This window comes from Silurus meridionalis, chromosome 26, assembly GCF_014805685.1.
Source record: "Silurus meridionalis isolate SWU-2019-XX chromosome 26, ASM1480568v1, whole genome shotgun sequence".
In the NCBI taxonomy this organism is placed as follows: domain Eukaryota; kingdom Metazoa; phylum Chordata; class Actinopteri; order Siluriformes; family Siluridae; genus Silurus; species Silurus meridionalis.
In genome coordinates, this window is record NC_060909.1 from 18510563 (window position 1) to 18532878 (window position 22316).

Here is a 22316-nt window from a genome sequence, read left to right on the forward strand (position 1 = left end):
CAATTAAAAAAAATTGTCCAGGGAGATGTCTTCCCGTTTGTTGCTTAGTGCTGCCCCCTGTTGTGCATTTGCGGTAGTCCGGTCAGGTTCTCATTTTGTTACGAAACCTTTTGTGCCCACTAGGGGAGCTGTTCTGTAAACTTTTAACCCTTTATTAACTATTTGTGTCAGTTACTAAAGACTTGTGCAGTGTAAATTAGATTTATTTCACACTGACAACAGGTAATAGCTGAAATATGATTAGATAGAAAAACTAACAAACACACATTACTGGAAGCAGAGGAACAAAGAGAAAAGTTGAATCTATCTGAAATAATTTAATACATATTCATAAAAAATATTAAATTACAGACCAGTGATTTTGTTAGAGTTAAGGCCAAAGAGAAGACCTTACTGGACCTGATGGCCTGCCATTGGTAGGAGATTTAATGTGTGTTCATCTGTTGTGCAGGAGATACAATGTGTGTTCAGTTCACTTTGTGCATTTATTTCAAACATCATGTCATTAAAAATTGACCACCACTAGGGGAGCTGTTCTGCAAAGTTCTAACCCTTTGACACCCATTTGTGTCTTCTTTGGTTTACGCAGTGTTTAGCCACTGGTAAATATAATGATAAATCTGTCATCATTGTTGTTTTAGATTATGCTTAAAAAGTAAAAATATCTTCAATACGGACCTGTGAATCTAATCTTGAGCTGAATGAGCTATAAGTATTTTCTGATTTATTTTCTTGAAGAGGGAAGAAAAAAGTTGTGGTCAGAGCAGGATGAAATGCCACTTCCTTCTCAGTCCTTTAGCTCTGAATGTGTTCATGTCTGAAAAGACCTCACTGGCAGTTTACAGTTTGTGAATCGAGATCAAGAGTCTTCATGATGATCCTCCACATTCATTTCTGTGAGTTGATTTCCTTTATCTAAATCACTGATCTTATTTAATGATTACAATACATGTGCATAATTTTTTTTAATGAACAGCAAATTACCACAAGTCTGTGTTTTCTTTTGTTAGATTTACTTGTGTGCTGTTCAGCTGCAGAAGGTTTCACAGAGAAGTTGGTGGATTTGGGACAAAATGTGACTCTACAATGTGAGGTGGCTGTAAAACATATGTCCTGGTACCTGATGAAGCCGTCAGAACCTCCAGTGTATATATTACGCTCTTTCTCAAGTAAAACTCTGGATCCAGAATACAGTAACCGGACCTTCAGCAAGATTTTCTCACTGCAATACAACAGCAGTTTATTTATACACAATATCAGTACTAATGAATTAGGAGTGTATTATTGTATTCAGTGTGGTTCACCTCCTAACATCAGCCGTGGAATCAGACTTTACACCCAGAATCATGCAGCTGGTGAGTTTGTTTATTATATTTACAGGAAATGAATGTGAGAAATCAATACTTTATTCTCATGTTACTGAGGGGTTTATTTCATCATAGAAAATTATCTGATCTCTGTCCTAGTTCCAGAGAATCAGACATCTAGGCCTGGAGAGTGTAATAAAGGTGAAGAGATCAGACTGTGGAGAAATTTCCTCATCATATTGGGAATGATGAACTGTATGGGGCTCGCTGCAGTCACAGGTGAGTTCGACATCACTTCCTCGGTTCATTGTGTAGAAATGTTAATGAAATATTCATTATGCATTGTGATGTTTCAGTCTCGATCGTGAGCTGCTGTGGAAAAACCAAATCTATAAACTGGAATGGGAAACTTCAAGAAGTCACTGAGTCTCAGGTAACTTCACTACATACACAAACCCACTTCTCCCTCTGTTACTGCACACCGTCACTGTGTACAGTGTGTGTAGTGTGTTACTGTGTACAGTATGTAGTGTGTACAGTATTTATAGTGTTACTGTGTACAGTGTTTGTAGTGTGTACAGTATTTAAAGTGTGTTACTTTGTACAATGTGTAGTGTGATAGTTTGTGTGGTATTTTTCTGTGTACAGTGTGTAGTGTTTTCCTGTACATAGTGTATGTAGTGTACAGTGTGTGTAGTGTTACTGTGTAGTGTGTTACTGTGTAGAGTGTGTAGTGTTTTCCTGTATATAGTGTGTGTAGTGTACAGTGTGTGTAGTGTTACTGTGTGTAGTGTGTTACTGTGTACAGTGTGTGTAGTGCTTTTCTGTATGTAGTGTGTAGTGTGTTACTGAGTGTATTTACTGATTACCAACATACAGTTCAACATCAAGCAAAACATTTAAAGAGGAATAAATTATGAAGAAACTCCAGACTCAAACTCACCACAACACACGTGACCTCATTTACACGTTTTTATTAAAGTAGTTGAAAATAAGGTTTTGTGTTTATGATAAACTCATTGATTTCTTTTACAATTAAGTCATTAATATCATTCTATTAATATATCAGTGTGCTGAGAGACATTCGAGTCTTTACACATAAACTGAGGTGATTAAGTAAAGAGTCTTGTGATAAAAATGATAATAGGAACATTATAGTTATAATAAATCACTACTTTGGATACTTAAATATTTTTATACTTTTACATATTGTAGTGTATAGTGTGTATATTGTGTACAGTGTCTGTTGTATGTGCAGTGTGTAAATGTGTATAGTGTGGTTTTAGTGTAGTATGAACAGTGCATAGAATATTTGTGTGTATAGTGTGTATAGTGTGTTGTGTCTTACAACGTCCTCATGACTTTTTTGCTGTTTTACAGAGTTTTTTGGCTGAAGCACATTACGAAAGCATTTACACTGCGGTGCAGTTCCACCCTGTCATGTGACACACACACACACACACACACACACACACACACACACACACTTGCTGGTCATTGTTTTTTGCTTTCATAAGCTATGCAGGTAAAGTCTGAGATGATTATTACTGTGGTTAAAGTCTGCAAATTTACACGTTTCACACATTTCAAAGGTGCTCCAACTTCCGCTTCTTATTCTCAGTGTTTGACCTTCTGCTGCAAAACTCTCCATGTTTCTCATTCTCTCTACTTTTCATTTTTTTTATTTACAAATTAACTTCAATACGACATTTTTTTATTCACATATCTTTATTCATTTTTATTGTGTGTTGTCGTCTCTGTGAACTGAAAGCTTGTCACCAAAACAAATTCCTTTTGTTTGCAAACATACTTGCAAATAAAGCTCACACTTCTGTAGTGTGTGTGTGTGTGTGTGTGTGTGTGTGTGTGTGTGTGTAAGAATTCTACTGCAGGGATCTTAAACTAAAATTGCTTGAGGTCCAGTAAATTAATCCTCCTTACTAGCCAAGCTCAGGACAATTATATCCCTAAAAACATGAATTTATTGTAGACATTTTCATTGGGCACATTATAAATAAAAAAATAAAAGGAAAAATGAAAGATCAATAAAAAAAAATAGCTAAAGTGCTTTTGTTTCTGCTAAGATCATAAGTGATCTTCTTCTTTCGACTTCTCCCATTATGGGGTGCCGCAGCGGCTCATCTGTCCCCCCAACCCCCCCCTTTCTTTCACACCAACTACCTGCATGTCTTGCCTCACAACACTCTCCTTGGCCTTCCTCTTCTCCCTGCAACCGCACCCCTCCACTGCCCTCCCTCTCATTCACACACATGTACTGTCTTACTCCTACTGACTTTCATTCCCCTTCTCTCCAGCGTGTACCTTCACCTCTCCAGGTTCTTCTCCACCTGCTCCTTACTCTCACCACTAATCACAATATCATCCGCAAACATCATAGTCCATGGAGACCAGTCTGACCTCGTCCGTCAACCTGTCCATCACCAAGGGCTCAGAGCCGATCCTTGATGCAGTCCAACCTTCACCTACAGATCATAAGTGATAAATGCATTAAAAAAAAAAAAAATTGGGAAATCTCATATCACATTTTAACTTCATGTTTTGTCTCCTCTTAACTAAATGTATGTAATGTTTAACATTGCTCTCTTCTGTGCTTCAAGTTGGATTAATAAAATAGCATTAGCAAAAACATTCAGAAACACCAACAGGCAAAAATATAGTGCCAGTGTTGGAAAAATTAAAAAGTGCAAGAAATCTTTTATCTGTTCGTCCGAGCAAATGAGTCACACAGGCCTCGTACGGCTCGATGTATGAAGAATAAATGTGGGTTTTTCCACCCATTCATTTAGAAAAACACGATTTTCAGCATCAACTTTGCATTGTTTTTCACTCACTGAAAGGTTAATCTGTTTGCGCATTGCTCTCTGCTGTCTGTTAGTCAACATTTGATTCTGATTCTAATCAAATTTCTGTTTCTATCATTCCCATTAAGTCCTAACAGCAAACTTTATTACAAGTCACAAAAACGCTGTAGTAAATGTGCAATGGTTTAACTCCACATTTAACATTCATCTGTTTTGTACCCATATTATTAGCATTAAGATCATTAAAATAAGTAATTTGTTCTGCAATTAATCATATTACCGGTGACACATTTCTTTAACTTTTCTAAGTAATTTTCTATGTGTTTATGGGGAGCACTAAGCATCATGTACAACGTGTGTACTGTGTACAGAATGAAAGGGTTTGTAAATAAGGCCTAGTTTCTCGTAATGTTTGGTATCTAAACTAATCTAAGCTAGCGTGTACAGTTATAAGGTATTACATAAGACCTGGTAGGATGTGAGTGGATTTGTGTCTAATCAGTTTTACCCATTTCTAACCTTTATATCCAAATCAATACATCCTCTATCTCCATAAATATATCTCCATCTGTGAAATACGAATTCAATGAAACTAAGTAGTTTCTATTGGTTCCCCCCTCTGAGCCTAAAAGTGTGTGCACGCCTTGTGTGTAAACACTATTTCTTAATTGCACTGTACTATGACGCTGGCGTTCTGAAAAACGTGTCCTAGCATGTCATTTCTCTGTTTCTCAACGGACACATTTCGCGATTTGCCCTTTTGATTAGTAATACATGAAGGTAAGCATTTATCATCCCTTTCACTTCCTCTTTATACCCACAAGTGTGTGTGTGTGTGTGTGTGTGTGTGTGTGTGTGTGTGTGTGTGTGTGTGTGTGTGTGTGTGTGTGTGTTTTGTCATCCCACTGTCATTGCAGAGCATCACAATTGAAGCTGATTTAAAACAAGGCTCTGTGATTTTGCCAATGAAAAGGCGGTGTTCTGGCCACACAATGTAGATAAGACAGTGTATGACATCATCGAAGGTATGAAGGTTTTCCATCAAAGTTCAGACAAGAGAATAACTCCCTTCTGATGCAGGAATTTACAGTACAAATTTAAGTTGCAGCTTAGAGGTGAGTGTGGGTGTTTGGTATTTATTTTATATGAAATTTAAGTTTACTTGGTGAAAGTTATGTTTTCATTGAAGTGTTTTTCCACTTTACCTCAGCTGATTTCAAACATAATATTGGAGCAAAATCTACATTAAAATATATTTCTTTCTGGCCAGTTTGACCTATTTCTAACCTTTATATCTAATTAAATACATCCTCTAGCACCATAAAAATATCTTCATCTGTGAAATACAAATTCAGCTAAATTAAATAGCTAGCTTCTTTTGTTACACCCTCTGTTAAAGCCATTTCTATGGAATTGATAATATTTTGAGTTTATTTTGTAAAATCTGAGAAAAACCTGTGATGCAAATGAAATTGGAATGTAAACAGTTAGCCAGTGATCATAATCTAATTTAATTGGCTGTTAGATTTAGTATGAAAGAAATAGAACCCTGTGAAACAGTCAGAAGCCACTGGACTTTGGAGCAACACAGTCTTCCACAAGTTTTCCACAAGTGTTTCTCTACACAAGGTAGATTCAAACATTGACATTTTTCATAACCTTTTCATGTGTTATTCCATGGACTTGTTTAAATAGCACTAGAAGGTAGCAGGAACTCATTGATTAACATGATGGCATTTAAAAGGTCAAGAAGTCAGATCTCAGCACAACCATGTTGCCACTCTTGGGCCCTTGAGCAAGGCCCCTAACCGTCATCTGTTCATGTGTAAGGTACAGTGGATAAGGGTGTCTCCCAAATGACATAAATGCAAAAGCTGTGTCAGTGGCACAATGTAAAACCAAACAGAAAACCTCAAATATAGTTTATAATTAATATTTATAAATGGCTTTGTTCTTTAATCTAATCACTTATTGTTCACATGGACAAACAGCAGCACCTTAAAGATAAATCCCGATTTTAAATTTAGAGGAATATACAAGCAACAAAACGAACACATTATAGAAATAATAATATACTTTTATTTCATATACTATTTAATAAAAATGGGGATATTATATATTTACATTTTAGAGGCGGACCACACGGCGCATGCGCAGTTTATAGTTCCGCTGTTTCTTATATTATGGAATAACGGGACGCCTTCAGTATTATTGGTTTTTTTTTGGATATTTTCTTTCCATTACAAGTTAAAACATGATGGATAACAGGTGTGTATTGTGTACGAAAATGTATTAATGCACAGAATGAAAGAGTTTGTAAATAAAGCCTGGGCTCCGGTAATGTTCGGTATCTAAGCTAATCTAAGCTAGCATGTACCGTTATAATGTATTACACAAGAACTCGTGGGATGTGAGTGGATTTGTGTCTAACCAGTTTTACCCATTTCTAACCTTTATATTCAAATAAATACATCCTCTATCTCCATAAATATATCTCCATCTGCGAAATACGAATTCAGCTAAACTAAGTAGCTAGCTTCTTTTGTTTCCGCCGCAGTTTCTTTGTATTTAGCTACGAAAACTGTAGCACTTTTCCAGAAGTCTTTAATCTTATTCAAATCACTAAGCAACAGTGTGGTTAAGGGCCTTGCTCAGGGGCCCAGGATTGGCAGCTTGGTGTGGCTGGGATTTTAACTCATGACCTTCAGAGCCAAAGTCCAATGCCCTAACTAGCAACTAGCTCCCAAACCTCTCAATACAGGCTTCATTGGCTGTCCATGGGGATTCCCATCAGCCTGTGTGGTGTTTCAGTAGTAAAACAGCTTTCTAGGAATTGTTCAGGAATTGTGGGTGTGCAAGAACTGTGTTATTGACAGTTAATGCAGTAGCCCGGTGTATAAAGGAAGTGGTGACTCATGATCCAAAGGTCTGCACCTGGTCCCCTGGGCAAGGCCCTTAACCCTCACTGCTCAGGTGTCTAAATAAGAAACTTGCAAGTCGCTCTGGATACGTAAAATGCTGTGTTTATTTTTGACATGCATCATCCGGTTTAACTTTCCGTGACAAGATTCTAATCCACAAGCAAGAAACATGTCTGTACAGACCCTAACTCTGGACTGAGCTTTAGATTCTATGGCGTTTACATTCTAAAAAACATGTCCTAAAATTTCACCTTTCCGTTTTTTCACAGATGTAATTTGCGGTTTGCCCTTGTGATTCTTCTAATTCATGAAGGTAAGCACTTATCCGCTCTTACATTTCAACACTGAATATGCTGACAAGGACTATTTCACTTGCTCTTTGTACCCACAATTGTGTGTTGTTGTTTTTTTTTTTTGTCATCACAGTGTCATTGCAGAGCATCACAATTGAAGCTGTTCAAGGAGACTCTGTGATTTTACTGTGTTCAGCTCGTGGCTATGAAAAGGACGTATTCTGGCGACACAATAACACTAAGACAGTGTATGACATCATCGAAGGTAAAGAGGATTTTCATGACCAGGATGCTGTGTTCAGGGGCAGAGTCAAAGGTTTTCCATCAAAGTTCACAGAAGGGAATTACAGCATCAGACTGAGTGATGTGATCTACAGTGATGCAGGAAATTACAGTTGCAAAATCCCAAACTCCAAAACTGTCCATGTAGAACTGAGGATTAAAGGTAAATGTGGGTGTTTTTTTAAACCTTAACTCTTATTTCATAGCATTATTTCCAGATTTGCTTTCTAGAAAAGGAATTCTGGTAGTAGATTTGCTCTAAAGGCTTATATTAGTGCAATTGATTTAAAACTGCTCACAGAGGGACATCTGGAGGGCAATAAATAGCTTCTAAATAGAAAGAAACGAAAGCTGGTGATTTGTTTGTATTTAGACGACTGTATGTTCACACTGAATTCTTCGATTCCATAACTGAATTTTATTCTCACACTTGTCCTGACTTAGTTATCTTTTGTCTTGCTAGTTTAGTGGGCATAAAGGAGGGAACTAAAAAAAGGCCACACGATATTGTTTACTGACATCCTCAACCCTTTTAACAGGAAGCGGCCGTAACAGCGGCATAACGACAAGCACAGACTGGGTAGCAGTGTTTCAGCTCGTCTGCGTTCTCTTATTCGGATTCACTCTCTAAAGAAGAAAGGAAGTGAAACGTGTGGAAAGATCGTGCCGTCATGCAACACTAGTTCTAAGTTCTAAGTTCTATGCAGTTAGGGCACAAGTGCTTACATAGTTTTAAAAGATGTAATGTGGGTTTACGAAGTCTACACACCTTTAGGAAATTGCAGGTTTTTAAAATATAAAGACAAATAACAACATGTATGTCAGACTTGAAAGTGAACCTACAGCAAACCGAAATCCTGAAAAAATATATTATATTCGGGGATATTTAAAATTAAAAAAACCTACAACGCACTAATACCATAAGTCTTTCATAATGACCTCTCCTTAGATTTTTTTTTAGATTTTTTGGGATGTTCACGTTAATCATCATCCAAGGAACACCATACTGACGGAGAAGCATGGTTTTCTTTAGCTGGGTCAGGGGTACTTGTCGATAGATAGGAAAATTAGATATTGTGGCACATACATTTCTGTTGCTTCCCTTTCAAAAAGATGGAAATGAGGCATTTCATATTTCAGCACAACAATCACCAAATCACACATCAAAATGAACAATTACAACCCTTCAGAAAAGGATAAAGTCCCTGAATTGCCCAGCCAAAGCCCAGACTTCAATCACCTAGAAAGAACCATACGCAGGAGATTTTAACACATTTTAAAGGAATTTGAACATTTTTGTAAAGAAGTGTGGGATCGAAAATTCTAAAGTATAGATGTGGGAAGCCATAATTCATAATAAGTCACCATATTTATTAAATCTCTTTTTTTTTCAGGATTTTTGTTTGCTGAAAGATCATATTAAAGCTGTAATAAGTCTTTAAGGTATTTCTGTCTTTATATTTAAAAAAAATAGTATTATTAGTATATATTACTGATGTTGCCACTGTCTTATTTATTCCATTTTATATTTGAATTTATTTCTGGTTATGACTTTTATGTACATGAGTAGTCAGTATTTCATCTGTTTGACCCAATGTTTATCCCTTTGTGTATGTTTATTTATGCGTTTAATTTAAAATGATATAAAATGGTGTGAATAAGGTTATAATGCTTTATAATGCTCATAAATCAACAAACATGGATCATCATTTATGTGTGTGTGTGTGTGTGTGTGTGTGTGTGTGTGTGTGTGTATATATATATATATATATATATATATATATATATATATATATATATATATATATATATATATATATATATATATATATATATATATATATATATATATATATATATACATACATACATACAGGTAGTCGTCGACTTACGACCACAATTGGGACTGACAAATCGGTCATAACACGATTTGGTCGTAAGTAGAGTAGGCTATATGTACAGTACTGTAAAATGATGCTGGAAGCTGGTACGCACTGTCGTACGCTGCGGCTAGCGATTGTGGTCGTAAAGTCGAATGGTGGTAAGTTTATATATATACACAGTTTGGTGAAGAAGCATGTGTGACTGGAGAAGTCCACTGTTCCAATACTTTTGCCACACAGTGTATGTCTAACCTTTTTATATTTATACCTTATTGAAAAAGGCTTTAACCTGAACATTAAAGATGATCACATGCCTCGTCTCTTTTACTTCCTCTATTTTAGCAAACAAAACCGAAGAGCAATGGAAAGTGAAGTCCGATTAATCAAATGATTCCCAAAATCAGCTTTAAATCCTATTCAGTTTATTTTAAGAGTAGTAGGGTAGTAACATGAATAAATGAATAAACATCAGTATATCCTCATCAATAAACATGAGCAATGGCAGTATGAATGCGAAGCTTTTATCAGCACAAGCTGCAGCAACTGCACAGTGCATTTCCACTGATTATAGAATCTGCTATACATTTTTCCTTTCATAAGAAAACAAACTCAAATTCCTCAAGCTCAGATTCCTCATTTTCAGATTCCTCAAACTCAGATTCCAAGTTTCATAATCATTTGGTTCAACCGTTTTTGTCAAAGGAAACATTACGAATTTTTAGTTTTGAACAATACAGAAATAGAGTTTGCTTTATTTTCACCTACAGAACCTTCTTTCATTTCTGTGATCTCTGGATAATAAACTGGCCTGTAAGTATTCAATTACAAATAAAACATTAGTGTCAAGAACTTACTGTTTTGTTGCTCATCCTTGATGTTATTGCTGAAGCCGCTCTGTTCTTTTATAGTGTGAAGAACTCGTTAACCACATCCTGTTTTTACACAGGATGTGTTTTTACAGTGTCTTCCTGTATCTCTTCCTGTATCTGGACATCTATTGCTTCATGCTTTTATACAGTACATCACATTTACATGTAACATTTAGTGGGATAAATCAGTAAAAAAAAAAAACATTCCTCAATGCTAAGAATGAAGTTAAACATCTTTCACAGTAGAATGAAAAAGTATCACTTATCACTTACATAAGTCATCACTTAAATCACTTACTAATTTGACAACTCAAGCTGTTTTCAGATTGTGTATGTAATGTTCATGCATATGAGGTAATGGAGATACTTGCAAATCAAGCAAATGTGCTGTTTTAAGTGAAGCCAGCATGTGGGTTTGAGCATAAGTCCAAATAAAATGGCCAAAATACAGCATAAGAAAGTATTTAACCCTTACAAGCATTAAGATCTCACATTTAAAATGAAAAAAAAATATATATAGCAAATATGTTTTAATATAGCAATTTATATGCCACATAAAATCATTGTGCAATAAAAAAAAATTCCAGGGAGGTCGTTCCGGTGGTTGCTCAGTGCTGCCCCCTGTTGTGCATTTGTCGTAATTTGGTCAGGTTCTCATTTTGGTTAAAAATCTTTTTTTGTCCACTAGTGGAGCTGTTCCGTGAACTTTTAACCCTTCATTAACAATTTGTGTCAGTTTCTGTAGACTTGTGCAGTGTTTACTCAAATAGAAATACAGTAGTAAATTAGTAATCATAAAAGTTGTCTTAGATCATAGTTAATAAGTAAAAACTTATAAAATATGAACATGTGATTCCAGTTTTGAGCTGAGTGACCTAAAAATGACTTTTCATGAAGAGGGAAAGAAAGAAAGGTTATGGTCTGAGCAGATTAAACAACTCCAATCTCATTTATTTTAATCTCACATGCACTGTTGATTCTGAAGGCTCAATGTAGATTTATTTTACCCTGACAACAGGTAATGGCTGAAATCTGATTGGTTAGAAACTCTAACATAAACACACTACTGGAAGCAGAGCAACAAAGAGAAAAGCTATTGGGAATAATTTAATACTTATTCATTAAAACACAAAGTCAGTGATTCTATTAGAGTTTAGGCCAGCAGAGAAGGCCTTACTGGACCTGATGTCCTGCCATTGGTAGGAGATTTAATGTTTGTTCGTCTGTTGTGTAGGAGACACTGTGTTCTTTTCAGTTCACTTTGTGGATTCATTTCCATCAACATGTCATAAAGATTGACCACCACTAGGGGAGCTGTTCTGCAATCTTTTAACCCTTTGACATCCAGTTGTGTCCTTTTGGTTTTTGCAGTGTTTAATGATAAATCTGTCATTGGTGTTGTTTTAGCTCGTGTTTGAAGAGTGAACCATGGTTAATACAGACATGTGAGCCTAATTTTGAGCTGAGTGGGATAAAAGAATTTTCTTTCAGTGTGTGCGGTGTGTTACTGTGTACAGTGTGTGTAGTGTTTTACTGTGTAGAGGTGGATAGAGAGTTAGTGTGTACATTGTGAACAGTGTCTATAGTATCTTAGTGTGTATATTGTGTTTGTGTGTGTTAGTGTGTTTTGTGTTATGCACTTCTCTAATGTTTGTGCTCTTTTACTGGGTCGGTTTCTAAGAATAGGTGATAAATGTAGCTACACTGTGGTGCAGTTTATTCAGTTTGAACCTGCAGTGTAACACACAACCACACACACACACAAGTCAATGTTTTTCCCCACATACATTGTGCTAGATGATTGCGGTTAAAGTCTGCACGCTAATACATTTCACACACTTCTACGATGCACAGCTCCAACTTCCACTTGTTGTTCTCAGACTGTGTGATCTTCTGCAGTAAAACTCTCACAGTAATTTTTCTCTCCTTGAGCAAACTTTTGTTCAGGTTCCTTCAATTTCTCTGCTTCCTTTTTGATCTGCTGCAATGTTTTAGATTGGAAAGAGGCTGGAGCTTTACTGTACATTTTTCCCTGTTGTCTTGGGAGATGTTTAACACCAGGCCATAATATTATTGGGAATCCAATGTGGACTGAATGAAGTGTGTTCCTTCAAGCAAAGGCCCACTTTCATACCTGGACCTGTCTCACTGTCTTATTGTCTTCATCTGTACATCATACAACATGCAAATCCCTCTCCTCCTCTAGTCTGTGAACAGAGACCCGAATTTAAAAAAAGGAGCACAGGAGTGTGTGTAGAAAACACAGCATTGACTTTTCTGGTGTTTGTGGAGTGCAAAAATTAAACGTCTTTTTTTTTATGAGTGTGAGTGTCTGTTCTTCCACTAGGGGGTAACATGGAGCAATAAACTCAGGGCTGGATCCTTGGCTACAGACAGAATGTGCTGGTGACCTCATTCATCAAAGGTCAACATTTAACACAAACTGTCACTGTGTCACTGTTTTGAACTGTTCTCGAAGGCCTCAGAGTAAGCAAATGGCAGTCTGAATGTTTAAAGCAACATAAAGTTTCTGCTACAAAAGCTGCAGGTGCCGACTCTGAAGGCAGAGGATTCCTCTGACATGTAAAATGATGACTTGAATCTAATTGGATAGATTTTCCAACGTTAACAGACATTCATTGAAGCAGAGAGAAACACTATGAAATGAATAGAATAAACTTTTGGGAATAATTAAATACATATTCATTGAAAAAAATATATATTCAGTGATTCATATTCAGAGTCAGTGATTCTGAAGGCTTTGAAGGCCCTGGTGGTGTGGAAGATATATTGTGTTTAAATGTTGTGTAGGAGATGCAGTGTGTATAACAGTGTGTATTTTTCATGTGTTTTTGCTCATTAAACTGATTAAAATTCTGCCTGGCCTCTGAACCTAGCACTAAATAATTCACTGGGGGAGGTGGTAGCCTAGTGTTTAAGGCATTGGACTTTGAATCCTGGGGTTGTGAGTTCAAGTCCATACCACTCTTTGGCCCTTGAGCAAGGCCCTTGAACCCCATGGGCGCTCAGTTGTTGGAATGGGGATAAAGTACTCTGCCATGGATGGTCCCAAGCCCGGCTGCAAAAGAGGAGGCTAGCAACTGTACCCTGTAACAAAACTGCTACGGAAACGGCAGGCAAGTCATCAGGCCCTTGCGACCTTAAATCTCACCTCAGTGGTCTGTGGAGATGAGAAGATGTTTCTCTGCAACTATCAAGTGATTTCATGAAAAGTACAAAACAGTTGTGGTCAGAGCAAGTTGAACTGCCACTTCCTCCTTACACCTGTAGCTCTAGATGTATTCATATCTGAAAGAGTGAGAAGAGATTAAGTCTCATCATGACAGTTCTCCATGTTTACTTCTGTGACTTGCTTTCCTTTGACTACATCACTGATCTTATTTAATAATTACATTCCTGAATGGACAGATTTGTGAATTATTTCTTAATGAACAGCGAATCACCACGAGTCTGTGTTTTCTTTTTTTTCAAGATCTACTTGTATGAAGTAGATAGAAGGTAAAGTGAAGTGGCTGTAAGACATGGGGTTCCTGAAGAAACCGTTAGAACCGCCAGTGTTTATATTACGCTCTTTCTAAGGAAGCAATTTATTTATACTCAATATCGGTACTAATGAATTAGGAGTGTATTAATATATTCGGTCTGGTTTACCTCCTGACATCAGCCGTGGATTCAGACTTTACACCCAGAATCATTCAGCTGGTGAATTTATTTATTATATTTACAGGAAATGAATGTGAGAAATCAGTACTTTATTCTCATGTTACTGAGGTGTTTATTTCATCATCGAAAAAGTGGGTATGGCGTGTTAGTGTGTACAGTGTGTATTCTGTGTATAATGTGTTAATGTGTAGTGTGTATTCTTTGTTATTGTGTACAGTGTGTCGAGTGTGTTAGTGTGTATACTGTGTTATTGTGTACAGTGTGTCGAGTGTGTAGTGTGTTAGTGCGTATAGTGTGTAGAGTGTGTCAGTTTTACAGTGTGTTATTGTGTACAGTGTGTATACTGTGTTAGTGTGTAGAGTGTGTTATTGTTTACAGTGGGTATACAGTGTTAGGGTGTACAGTGTGTATTCTGTGTTTATTTGTACAGTGTAAGTGTGTTAGTGTGTATTGTGTAATTGTATACAGTGTGTATACTGTGTTAGTGTGTAGAGTGTGTTATTGTTTACAGTGGGTATACAGTGTTAGGGTGTACAGTGTGTATTCTGTGTTTATTTGTACAGTGTGTGTTAGTGTGTATACTGTGTTAGTGTGTATTGTGTAATTGTATACAGTGTGTATACTGTGTTAGTGTGTATAGTGTGTATTGTGTACAGTGTGTTGAGTGTGTTAGTGTGTACAGTGTGTAGAGTGTGTTATTGTGTATTCTGTGTTATTGTGTTAGTGTGTATTGTTATTCTGTACAGTGTGTATACTGTGTTAGTGTGTAGAGTGTGTTTTTGTGTACAGTGTGTATTCTGTGTTTTTGTGTACAGTTTGTAGTGCACAATAATCTCTTGAATATTTTCTAGTTATTTTTTATACAATTAATATTAAAGTCCATTTAAAATTCTTTTTTTTTGTTTGTTTGTTTTATTACTTCCATTACACTTGGCCACCACTAGGGGATCTTTTTTGTTTGTTTATTTTCATGATGAAAACTACAAGCTGTGTTATTTGCACAGATTAAAAGTTATTTGTAAGTTGTTCATTTAAATCCCGACCACGATATCTTGTTGGAATTTCACAATTATACCTCTTTTATATCAGATTAGATTAGATTAGATTTAACTTTATTGTCATTGTGCAAGGTACATGTACATAGCCAATGAAATGCAGTTAGCATTTAACCAGAAGTGCATAAGTGCGTATTTACAATAAATAACAGTAGATAAATAGTGTATGAGGTCCATATATGATATAGCCTGAAGGGAGAAGGGTGAATAGTCCATAGTTGGGGTAAGAGGGACCTCTGATGATGCCCCTCAGCCTTTGCAGAAAGCGTTTACTGTAAATGTTCTCCAAGGTGGAAAGCTGAGTGTTAATGATTTGTTGGGCAGTTTTCACCACCCTCTAAAGGGCTTTCAGTCCGAAGCAGTGCAGCTGCTGTACCACACTAAAATGCAGTTAGTGAGGATGCTCTCCAGTATCATGTAGCACAGACTGGATTTTTTTTAAGTCTCCTCAGAAAAAAATAGGTGCTGTTGTGCCTTCCTGATCGGGATAGAAGAGTTCAGAGGCCAGGTGAGATCCTCAGAGATGTCGATTCCAAGGAACTTAAAGCTGCGTCCACGATCAACATCAGTTCCGTTGATGTGAATAGGAGCATGAGCGTGATTGATGGCTCGTCTATAATCCACAATAATCTCTTCCGTCGTCCCTGAGGAACACCAGTGCTGAGAGTGAGAGTCCAGCCGGACAGACTGTGGTCTGTTTGTGAGGAAGTCCACGGTCCAGCTGCAGAACATGTGTGCTGATGTCAAGCTGTTTCAGCTTCAAGATTAGCTTGGAGGGGCTAACAGTGTTAAAAGCTGAGCTGAATTCAACAAACAACATCCTGGCATAAGTGTAGGGGTTGTCCAAGTGGGTCAGGGCAGCCGTGGAAATGGCATCCTCGGGTCACGAATTGGTATTGATGTTCGAATGTCACTGTTTTAATAAGGCAAGAAGCAACAGCTAACCTATTCTGCTGCCTGTTAGCACAAACATATACACTTTTACTTCCAGAATTCAGTTTTTTTTAATGGACACAAAAGTTAAAATTGTGTCACACAACTTTATCGCAAGTGATTTTTCGAAAGGTCAGCGATGATCCGATTGATGTTTTTGTGTGTGTGTGTGTGTGTGCACAAAAAATCATAAGAGAACGAGCTTTGTGGTTAGAGAAGGATTAGTTAAGACTTCCGTATACTGTAGCCTCTGAAGCTCAGCTGAATTATTTCCTGTCTGAGGCAGGCTGGCCTCAGAGTGCTCAGAGCTCACGTACGGCGTGCAGCGTTCGGCATGAAGATAGTACAACTTCATTTCTGTGAGTAGCTTCACACTTTCAAGCATGCATTCTTTCCATAATCATACTTTGTTTAATTTCTGATTGAATGACATGTTGGTTGAGCCAAACCTTTTGTTGTGTCTCTGTATGTGTTCTGTCCTGAATTAGGTCTGGTTGTGTGCTGTGGTGCTACAGACAGTTTCACAGAGAAGTTGGTGAATTTGGGACAAAATGTGACTCTACAATGTGAAGTAGATGTAAAACATGTGTACTGGTTCCTGATGAAGCCGTCAGAACCTCCAGTGTTTATATTACGCTCTTTCTCGAGCAGGTCCCTGAGTGTAGAATACAGCAACCAGACCTTCAACAAAACTTTCTCACTGCAACACAACAGCAGTTTATTTATACACAATATCAGTACTAATGAATTAGGAGTGTATTATTGTAGTCCTACTCCATCTGTTTCACCTCCTAACATCAGCCATGAAATCAGACTTTACATCCGGAATTACACAGCTGGTGAGTTTACTGAGAGAAAACATTTAGATTTTAGACTGTTCTTTGAAACTGTTGTTGTTGTTGTTTACTTCTAAATTTATTTATCTTATAACACAAGTTTACCTTAAACATCACATTAACTTTAACTACATTACTCAGGCATTTCATATCTTTTCCAGATAATTCTACAAGTAAAGAAACTCACCACCAGAACCAGACACATTTAAATGAATTATATAAATGTGGAGTCAATTTCTGGCGAAGTCTCTTCTTCACACTCGGAATCCTGAATTGTCTCGTCCTTGTTGTGGTAATCGGTGAGTGTAAATATGATCAAATATGATACAATTTAAAGGATTTTAGTACAGGAATGTAATGTCAAATATATTATAATAGCAACTGCTATTATATTACAGAATGTACATAGAATACACATATTTCATATTTTGTACGCTGACATTTTTCTTATATTTTAAGCTTCACTTATCTACATGGACACACACACACACACACACACACATATATATATATATATATATATATATATATATATATATATATATATATATATATATATACACACACACACACAGTGGAACCTCGATAGTTCACGACTTTTCATTTGGAACTGGACCAAGTGTAACTCGCAAAAATCTGATAGCAATAAAAACGTATAAATTTAAAGTACATTTAGATCAGAGAAAATGTGCGATTGAGTTGCGATTAATCAGGATTTTTTTTTTTTTTTGAGTGAACTAGATTTTTGTTCAGTGCATTAAATAACATTATGCCCATGGTGCAATCACAAAATGAAATAAGAGAGAACAATAGAATAGCCTTTATTTACCACATATATATTACAGCACAGTGAAATTCTTTTCTTTACATAGCCTAGCTTTTTCAAAAGCTGAGTTCTGAGCACAGGTTCAGGATTGGTGCACAGAGGGTTAGGGGTCTTGCTCAAGGGCCCAATAGTTGCAGATTGACGATCCTGGGGCTTGAAACCCCAACATTCTGAGCAGTATCCCAGCACCTAATCTGAACCCTAACCCTATACTTTCTCAGCATGTAGTTTTGACAGCATTTGTGATGTCAACTGTAAAACCTGGCACTTACCGAAGTTTACCGAATTAACAGGATTTTAGTACAGGAATGTATTGTCAATTTTTACTCTAGTAACTGCTATTATATTACAGAATGTAAATAAAATAGACATATTTCATATTTTGTATGCTAAAATATTTCTTTTATATTTAAATTTTCACTTATATACACGTTTATTGTTTATTGTTACACATTTATTGGCCACGCGTGTTGATACACACAAGGAATTTGGTTCCAGATGTTGGTGAATCTCAAAAGTACAGACACAAATAACAACACTATACATTTAGCTTAAACTATACAAGACAATACAGACTATACAGACAATCCATCTATCAATCTATATATCTATCTGATTCTCAGCTCCAAAACGTACTTACATCTAGCTTTTCGTCTTTAACGTTTAAACAGTTCGTCTTTGCCGCAAAAGATCTACAAATCATCAAGCACGACCTTCAGATCCTGGTATCCAGCAGAGTCAACAGGAAAACAACATCCATATAGTAAGCGAACTTATATATATTTTTGATATATATATATATATATATATATATATATATATATATATATATATATATATATATATATATATATATCAAAAGCATGCACACCCATATATATATATATATATATATATATATATATATATATATATATATATCAAAAGCATGCACACCCATATATATATATATATATATATATATATATATATATATATATATATATATATATGGGTGTGCATGCGTAGGTGTGTGAATATATATCTATTTTATATATACATAAAAGACATGCATTTCCATGCATTCTTCCACTATATTTTCATTAAAATCCTCCCTTAGCATGAACAACAGCTTGACACACTCTCAACATCCAGACAGTTTGTTTCTTCAAATATTCTGAAATACTTTATTATGCCTCTTGTAAAACTTGCCAGATATGTTCTTCTTCTATATATAAAATATATATAGCTGTGAACACACACGCACCCACACACACCCACACAAGACAACATCAATTAGATGACTTGTTTTGTGTTGTAATGTGGTCAAGGTGTCTGCTACATGTAAAGATGGAAAGTCCCATCATGTTCTACAGAATGTTTGACAAAGATGTGTAGGAAAAAAGGGTTAACATCTGTAATCAAATCATGTGCAAAATTGCACAATGGATTCATTTTTATCGCATCACTGTGTTGGATTTTAAACCGATGAGTGGATGTGTTACAGTTGGGTCTATTAATACAGCAGCAGCATTAATCACGTTATTTTTACAGTATGACGTTGTGCTGAACAGCCCGCCAGACAGAAGCATCGGGATGAATATGCTCTCAAGCACATATGCTCTGCTGCAGCCTGCGAGGCCGCCATCCTGACTGACCCCTGAGTGATCCTGCACAGCCATATGACCTCACACAGCTGTACTGTAGCTTCAAACCCCAAACATAGAACTCATATAGTGTTCTATCATATCCTTAAGGATTTGTGATGGATCATTCACTAATGATTCGTCTCAATTTATTTAGATTTTTTTTTTTTTTAAAGCCCAATCTTTATAACCTAAAGTGCCTTTCTAGGTGCTGTCTGGTATTTTATAGTAAAGTAAATAATAGATTTAAAAGAATCAAACCACTGTTGTTAATACTGATGTAAATCAATGGACTAAAATAATTCATGTTTAAAACGGAACAAAAAAAAAGGTTGAATCAGTGTTTTCTTAAATGAACATCAGCTATTTAAAAAAAAAAAACATTTCAAATGCAGAAGGAAAAAAATAGTTTGGCCTCTCGCTGGCCGAGAGTTTCTCATAAAGACCTGATAATGTTTTGCTTTAAAAACAAATAATTAGCTAGTTTACAAGTGTGATATTGCAATGAAATAAAGTGTTTTATAATATCTTTAGCCTGAATGTTCCCTAAATATGAAATACTCATGTAACACGTTTATTGCCATGTTTCAAGGCACAATGAAATTTCCTCCTTAGTGTACAAGAGTGAAATTTAATGTGCATCTAAAATGTGTCATGTAAATGGACATTTTGTACAACCTGTGCAGGTGAAGAACTGAAGCTTCATATAAGCGTCTATTTTATACAACTTGGATTTTTTTTTCTATGATGAAAAAAGGCCAGTCATTTGGTTACTTGAATATTTAAGTGACACCTTAAGGGCTGCTTCTGCCAACCAAGAGGGAGCAGAAAACTGATAAAAGAATGACAACAAACTGTGTTAGCATTTTTCAAAATAGCTACAGCATTCAGCATATTGCTTTTTATACACAAGGTGGTCACAGCTGTTAAAAAAATAGAAATCACACATTCAGTTTGTGCAGCATGCTCTTTCCGAGATGATCTTTTTCTTGTGTGTGTGGTTTTTGCGCTCTCCCAGCTCTGTGTACACTTTTAAAATGAAGGCACGCAAACCTTTGAGGAAGTGGCAAAAATAGTTTGATTTGTGGCAAAAAGCCATCTAGCAACCCCTTTTTTATTTTTTGCAAATAAATGTAATTATTTTCTCGTATTTTATTTTATTTATGTATAAATGTTAAATGTTTGTGTTCTCATTGGGACACAGAAAGCAGATGTTTGATCATGCGGTTTCCTGATGCTCATGAAAAGCTTGGCAATCATGTGATTCAACCACAGTGTCCAAAGTGACAGGGTGTGTAGGTCATACCTTTGACACTTTATTTGTTTCTGCCAACATTCACTAAAAACACATAATGAAGCAAGATAACAGTTTCTGAGAATTAAGAAAAATGTTTATAATGGACAAAACACAAATGCCTAAGAAGTGATGACTGGTTGAAAAGTTTCACCATCTATGCTTAATTAAAAAAAAAAACAAAAAAAAACCACAGCAGTGTGTAAAAGGGTAATGTGGGTTTGGTGCTATAGTCATGCTATCCATAACCACCCAAGTTCCTTTTTTCACATTACAGTACATATGACTTTATGTGGCAATACATGAACTTTGCTCAGAATCAATCACATTTTCACACTAAAACAGTTATCAGCTATCATATAATGGACGGAGATAAACGTCTTTCAGGTTGAATGTACAAGGACAATGGAGAATTCAAGTCAAAAAATGTTTGCTGAACAGTGGGGTAAGTAATCAAAGTTGTACTTGTAGGCCAGACTGTTGGGGCTTTCCAGGTTACTGTGTGCCTTTTTCCAATAAAACACCCTTCAGATTTACCACATAGAAACAGTGTGCTTTATGACAGAGATTTTTAAAAAGGGGGCTTATAATTATGAGCGCAGAACTTATTGCAATAATAAAAAAAAATAAAACTAGTGTGACCACGTATCGGAGAAGCATCTGTAATTAAAAACAGCACATGGTGAACCGGTCTCTAAATGGATGCAAGCGCTGGGGTCTTACAGAAAAATGAGCGTTTATATTTGTAGTAGACGAAAAGCCTAGAAATATAAGCATGCTTGGCTTGTTTGTGTGTGATGACTGCTCACTGTGGCTTAGCTTTGCTCTGAGCGTAAACTATTTACAACTAAACAGCCACTTCCTATTTTCGTTGCTCCTGTGAAATGCTAAAGTTTTTCAAATGGCACTTTATCTGCTCAGCTTCCCATGAAAGCTGACTGGGCAAATTACCCAAAAGTTTGGTGATGCATTGTTTTTACTCATTGCTATAAAAGAGCCATTGATTACTTAAGCATTACAGATGTGGTTAAAGTCACTTATGTACCTGTGATAGAAGGTATGAGAAGTTCTGGGGTCTTGCTGTTTAGCGTAGCAGTGAAAGCAGTTTGGCATATGCACTCCACTATAATAAAAACCACAAATAAACATGTTGGCTAAAATGGCTTATATAATGGTTACAAATTCCCCCTCAGTGGTGAGCAGCAGTTTTCAGACCTTTCAGACAGACATGAAAAGTCTTTACTCACCGCTTCTGTAAGACCACACGAGCTAGAAACCTAGTTTCACTGGTTCAGAAGACTTGGTAAACAGTCTAGTCAAGCAAACTTAATGCGAGCCCTAAGTATGAGGTGGTATTAAAATGTTTTGAGACTAATGGTGATAACTGGTGCATTCTGACCGCGTGCGTTACCACATCTGTGATTTTATCATATGCAGCAAGTTAGAACAAAGAGTTTAACATGACATACGTGTGACATACGGCGATGCGACAACGAGTCAATCGAGGTGTTTTGAGCGGCAAAACATTACTGGAAGATGACGAGAGATCAGGAAGACCTTTAACGAGCTCAACAATGTCAATGATTGTTAGAAAACAATCCACATGATTTCACTTCCACACCAACTCTGCTCGGCAGATTTCGCTCCCATGGATTTCGCGCCCCTGCCAGAGATAAAGTTTCAGCT

General features: G+C 36.4%; 3 protein-coding genes across 3 annotated transcripts; all 3 read left to right on the forward strand.

Moving 5' to 3' along the window:
* The first annotated feature begins 317 nt into the window (after positions 1-317).
* On the forward strand, positions 318-3529 carry LOC124380000. Its single transcript, XM_046840674.1, has 6 exons — positions 318-602; positions 739-896; positions 1011-1355; positions 1467-1586; positions 1664-1740; positions 2688-3529. Exons 2-6 carry the CDS (start codon positions 806-808, stop codon positions 2751-2753), a joined length of 699 nt encoding a protein of 232 aa, XP_046696630.1. The 5' UTR covers positions 318-602; positions 739-805; the 3' UTR covers positions 2754-3529.
* A 2722-nt stretch (positions 3530-6251) lies between these two features.
* Positions 6252-10357, forward strand: LOC124380008 (V-set domain-containing T-cell activation inhibitor 1-like). The gene is made up of 4 exons (XM_046840685.1): positions 6252-6397; positions 7320-7363; positions 7477-7788; positions 8165-10357. Exons 1-4 carry the CDS (start codon positions 6384-6386, stop codon positions 8254-8256), a joined length of 462 nt encoding a protein of 153 aa, XP_046696641.1. The 5' UTR covers positions 6252-6383; the 3' UTR covers positions 8257-10357.
* Positions 10358-15215: 4858 nt separating this feature from the next.
* LOC124379998 lies at positions 15216-20733 on the forward strand. Its single transcript, XM_046840670.1, has 5 exons — positions 15216-16408; positions 16538-16888; positions 17047-17184; positions 18383-18474; positions 19245-20733. Exons 1-5 carry the CDS (start codon positions 16384-16386, stop codon positions 19341-19343), a joined length of 705 nt encoding a protein of 234 aa, XP_046696626.1. The 5' UTR covers positions 15216-16383; the 3' UTR covers positions 19344-20733.
* Positions 20734-22316: the final 1583 nt, after the last annotated feature.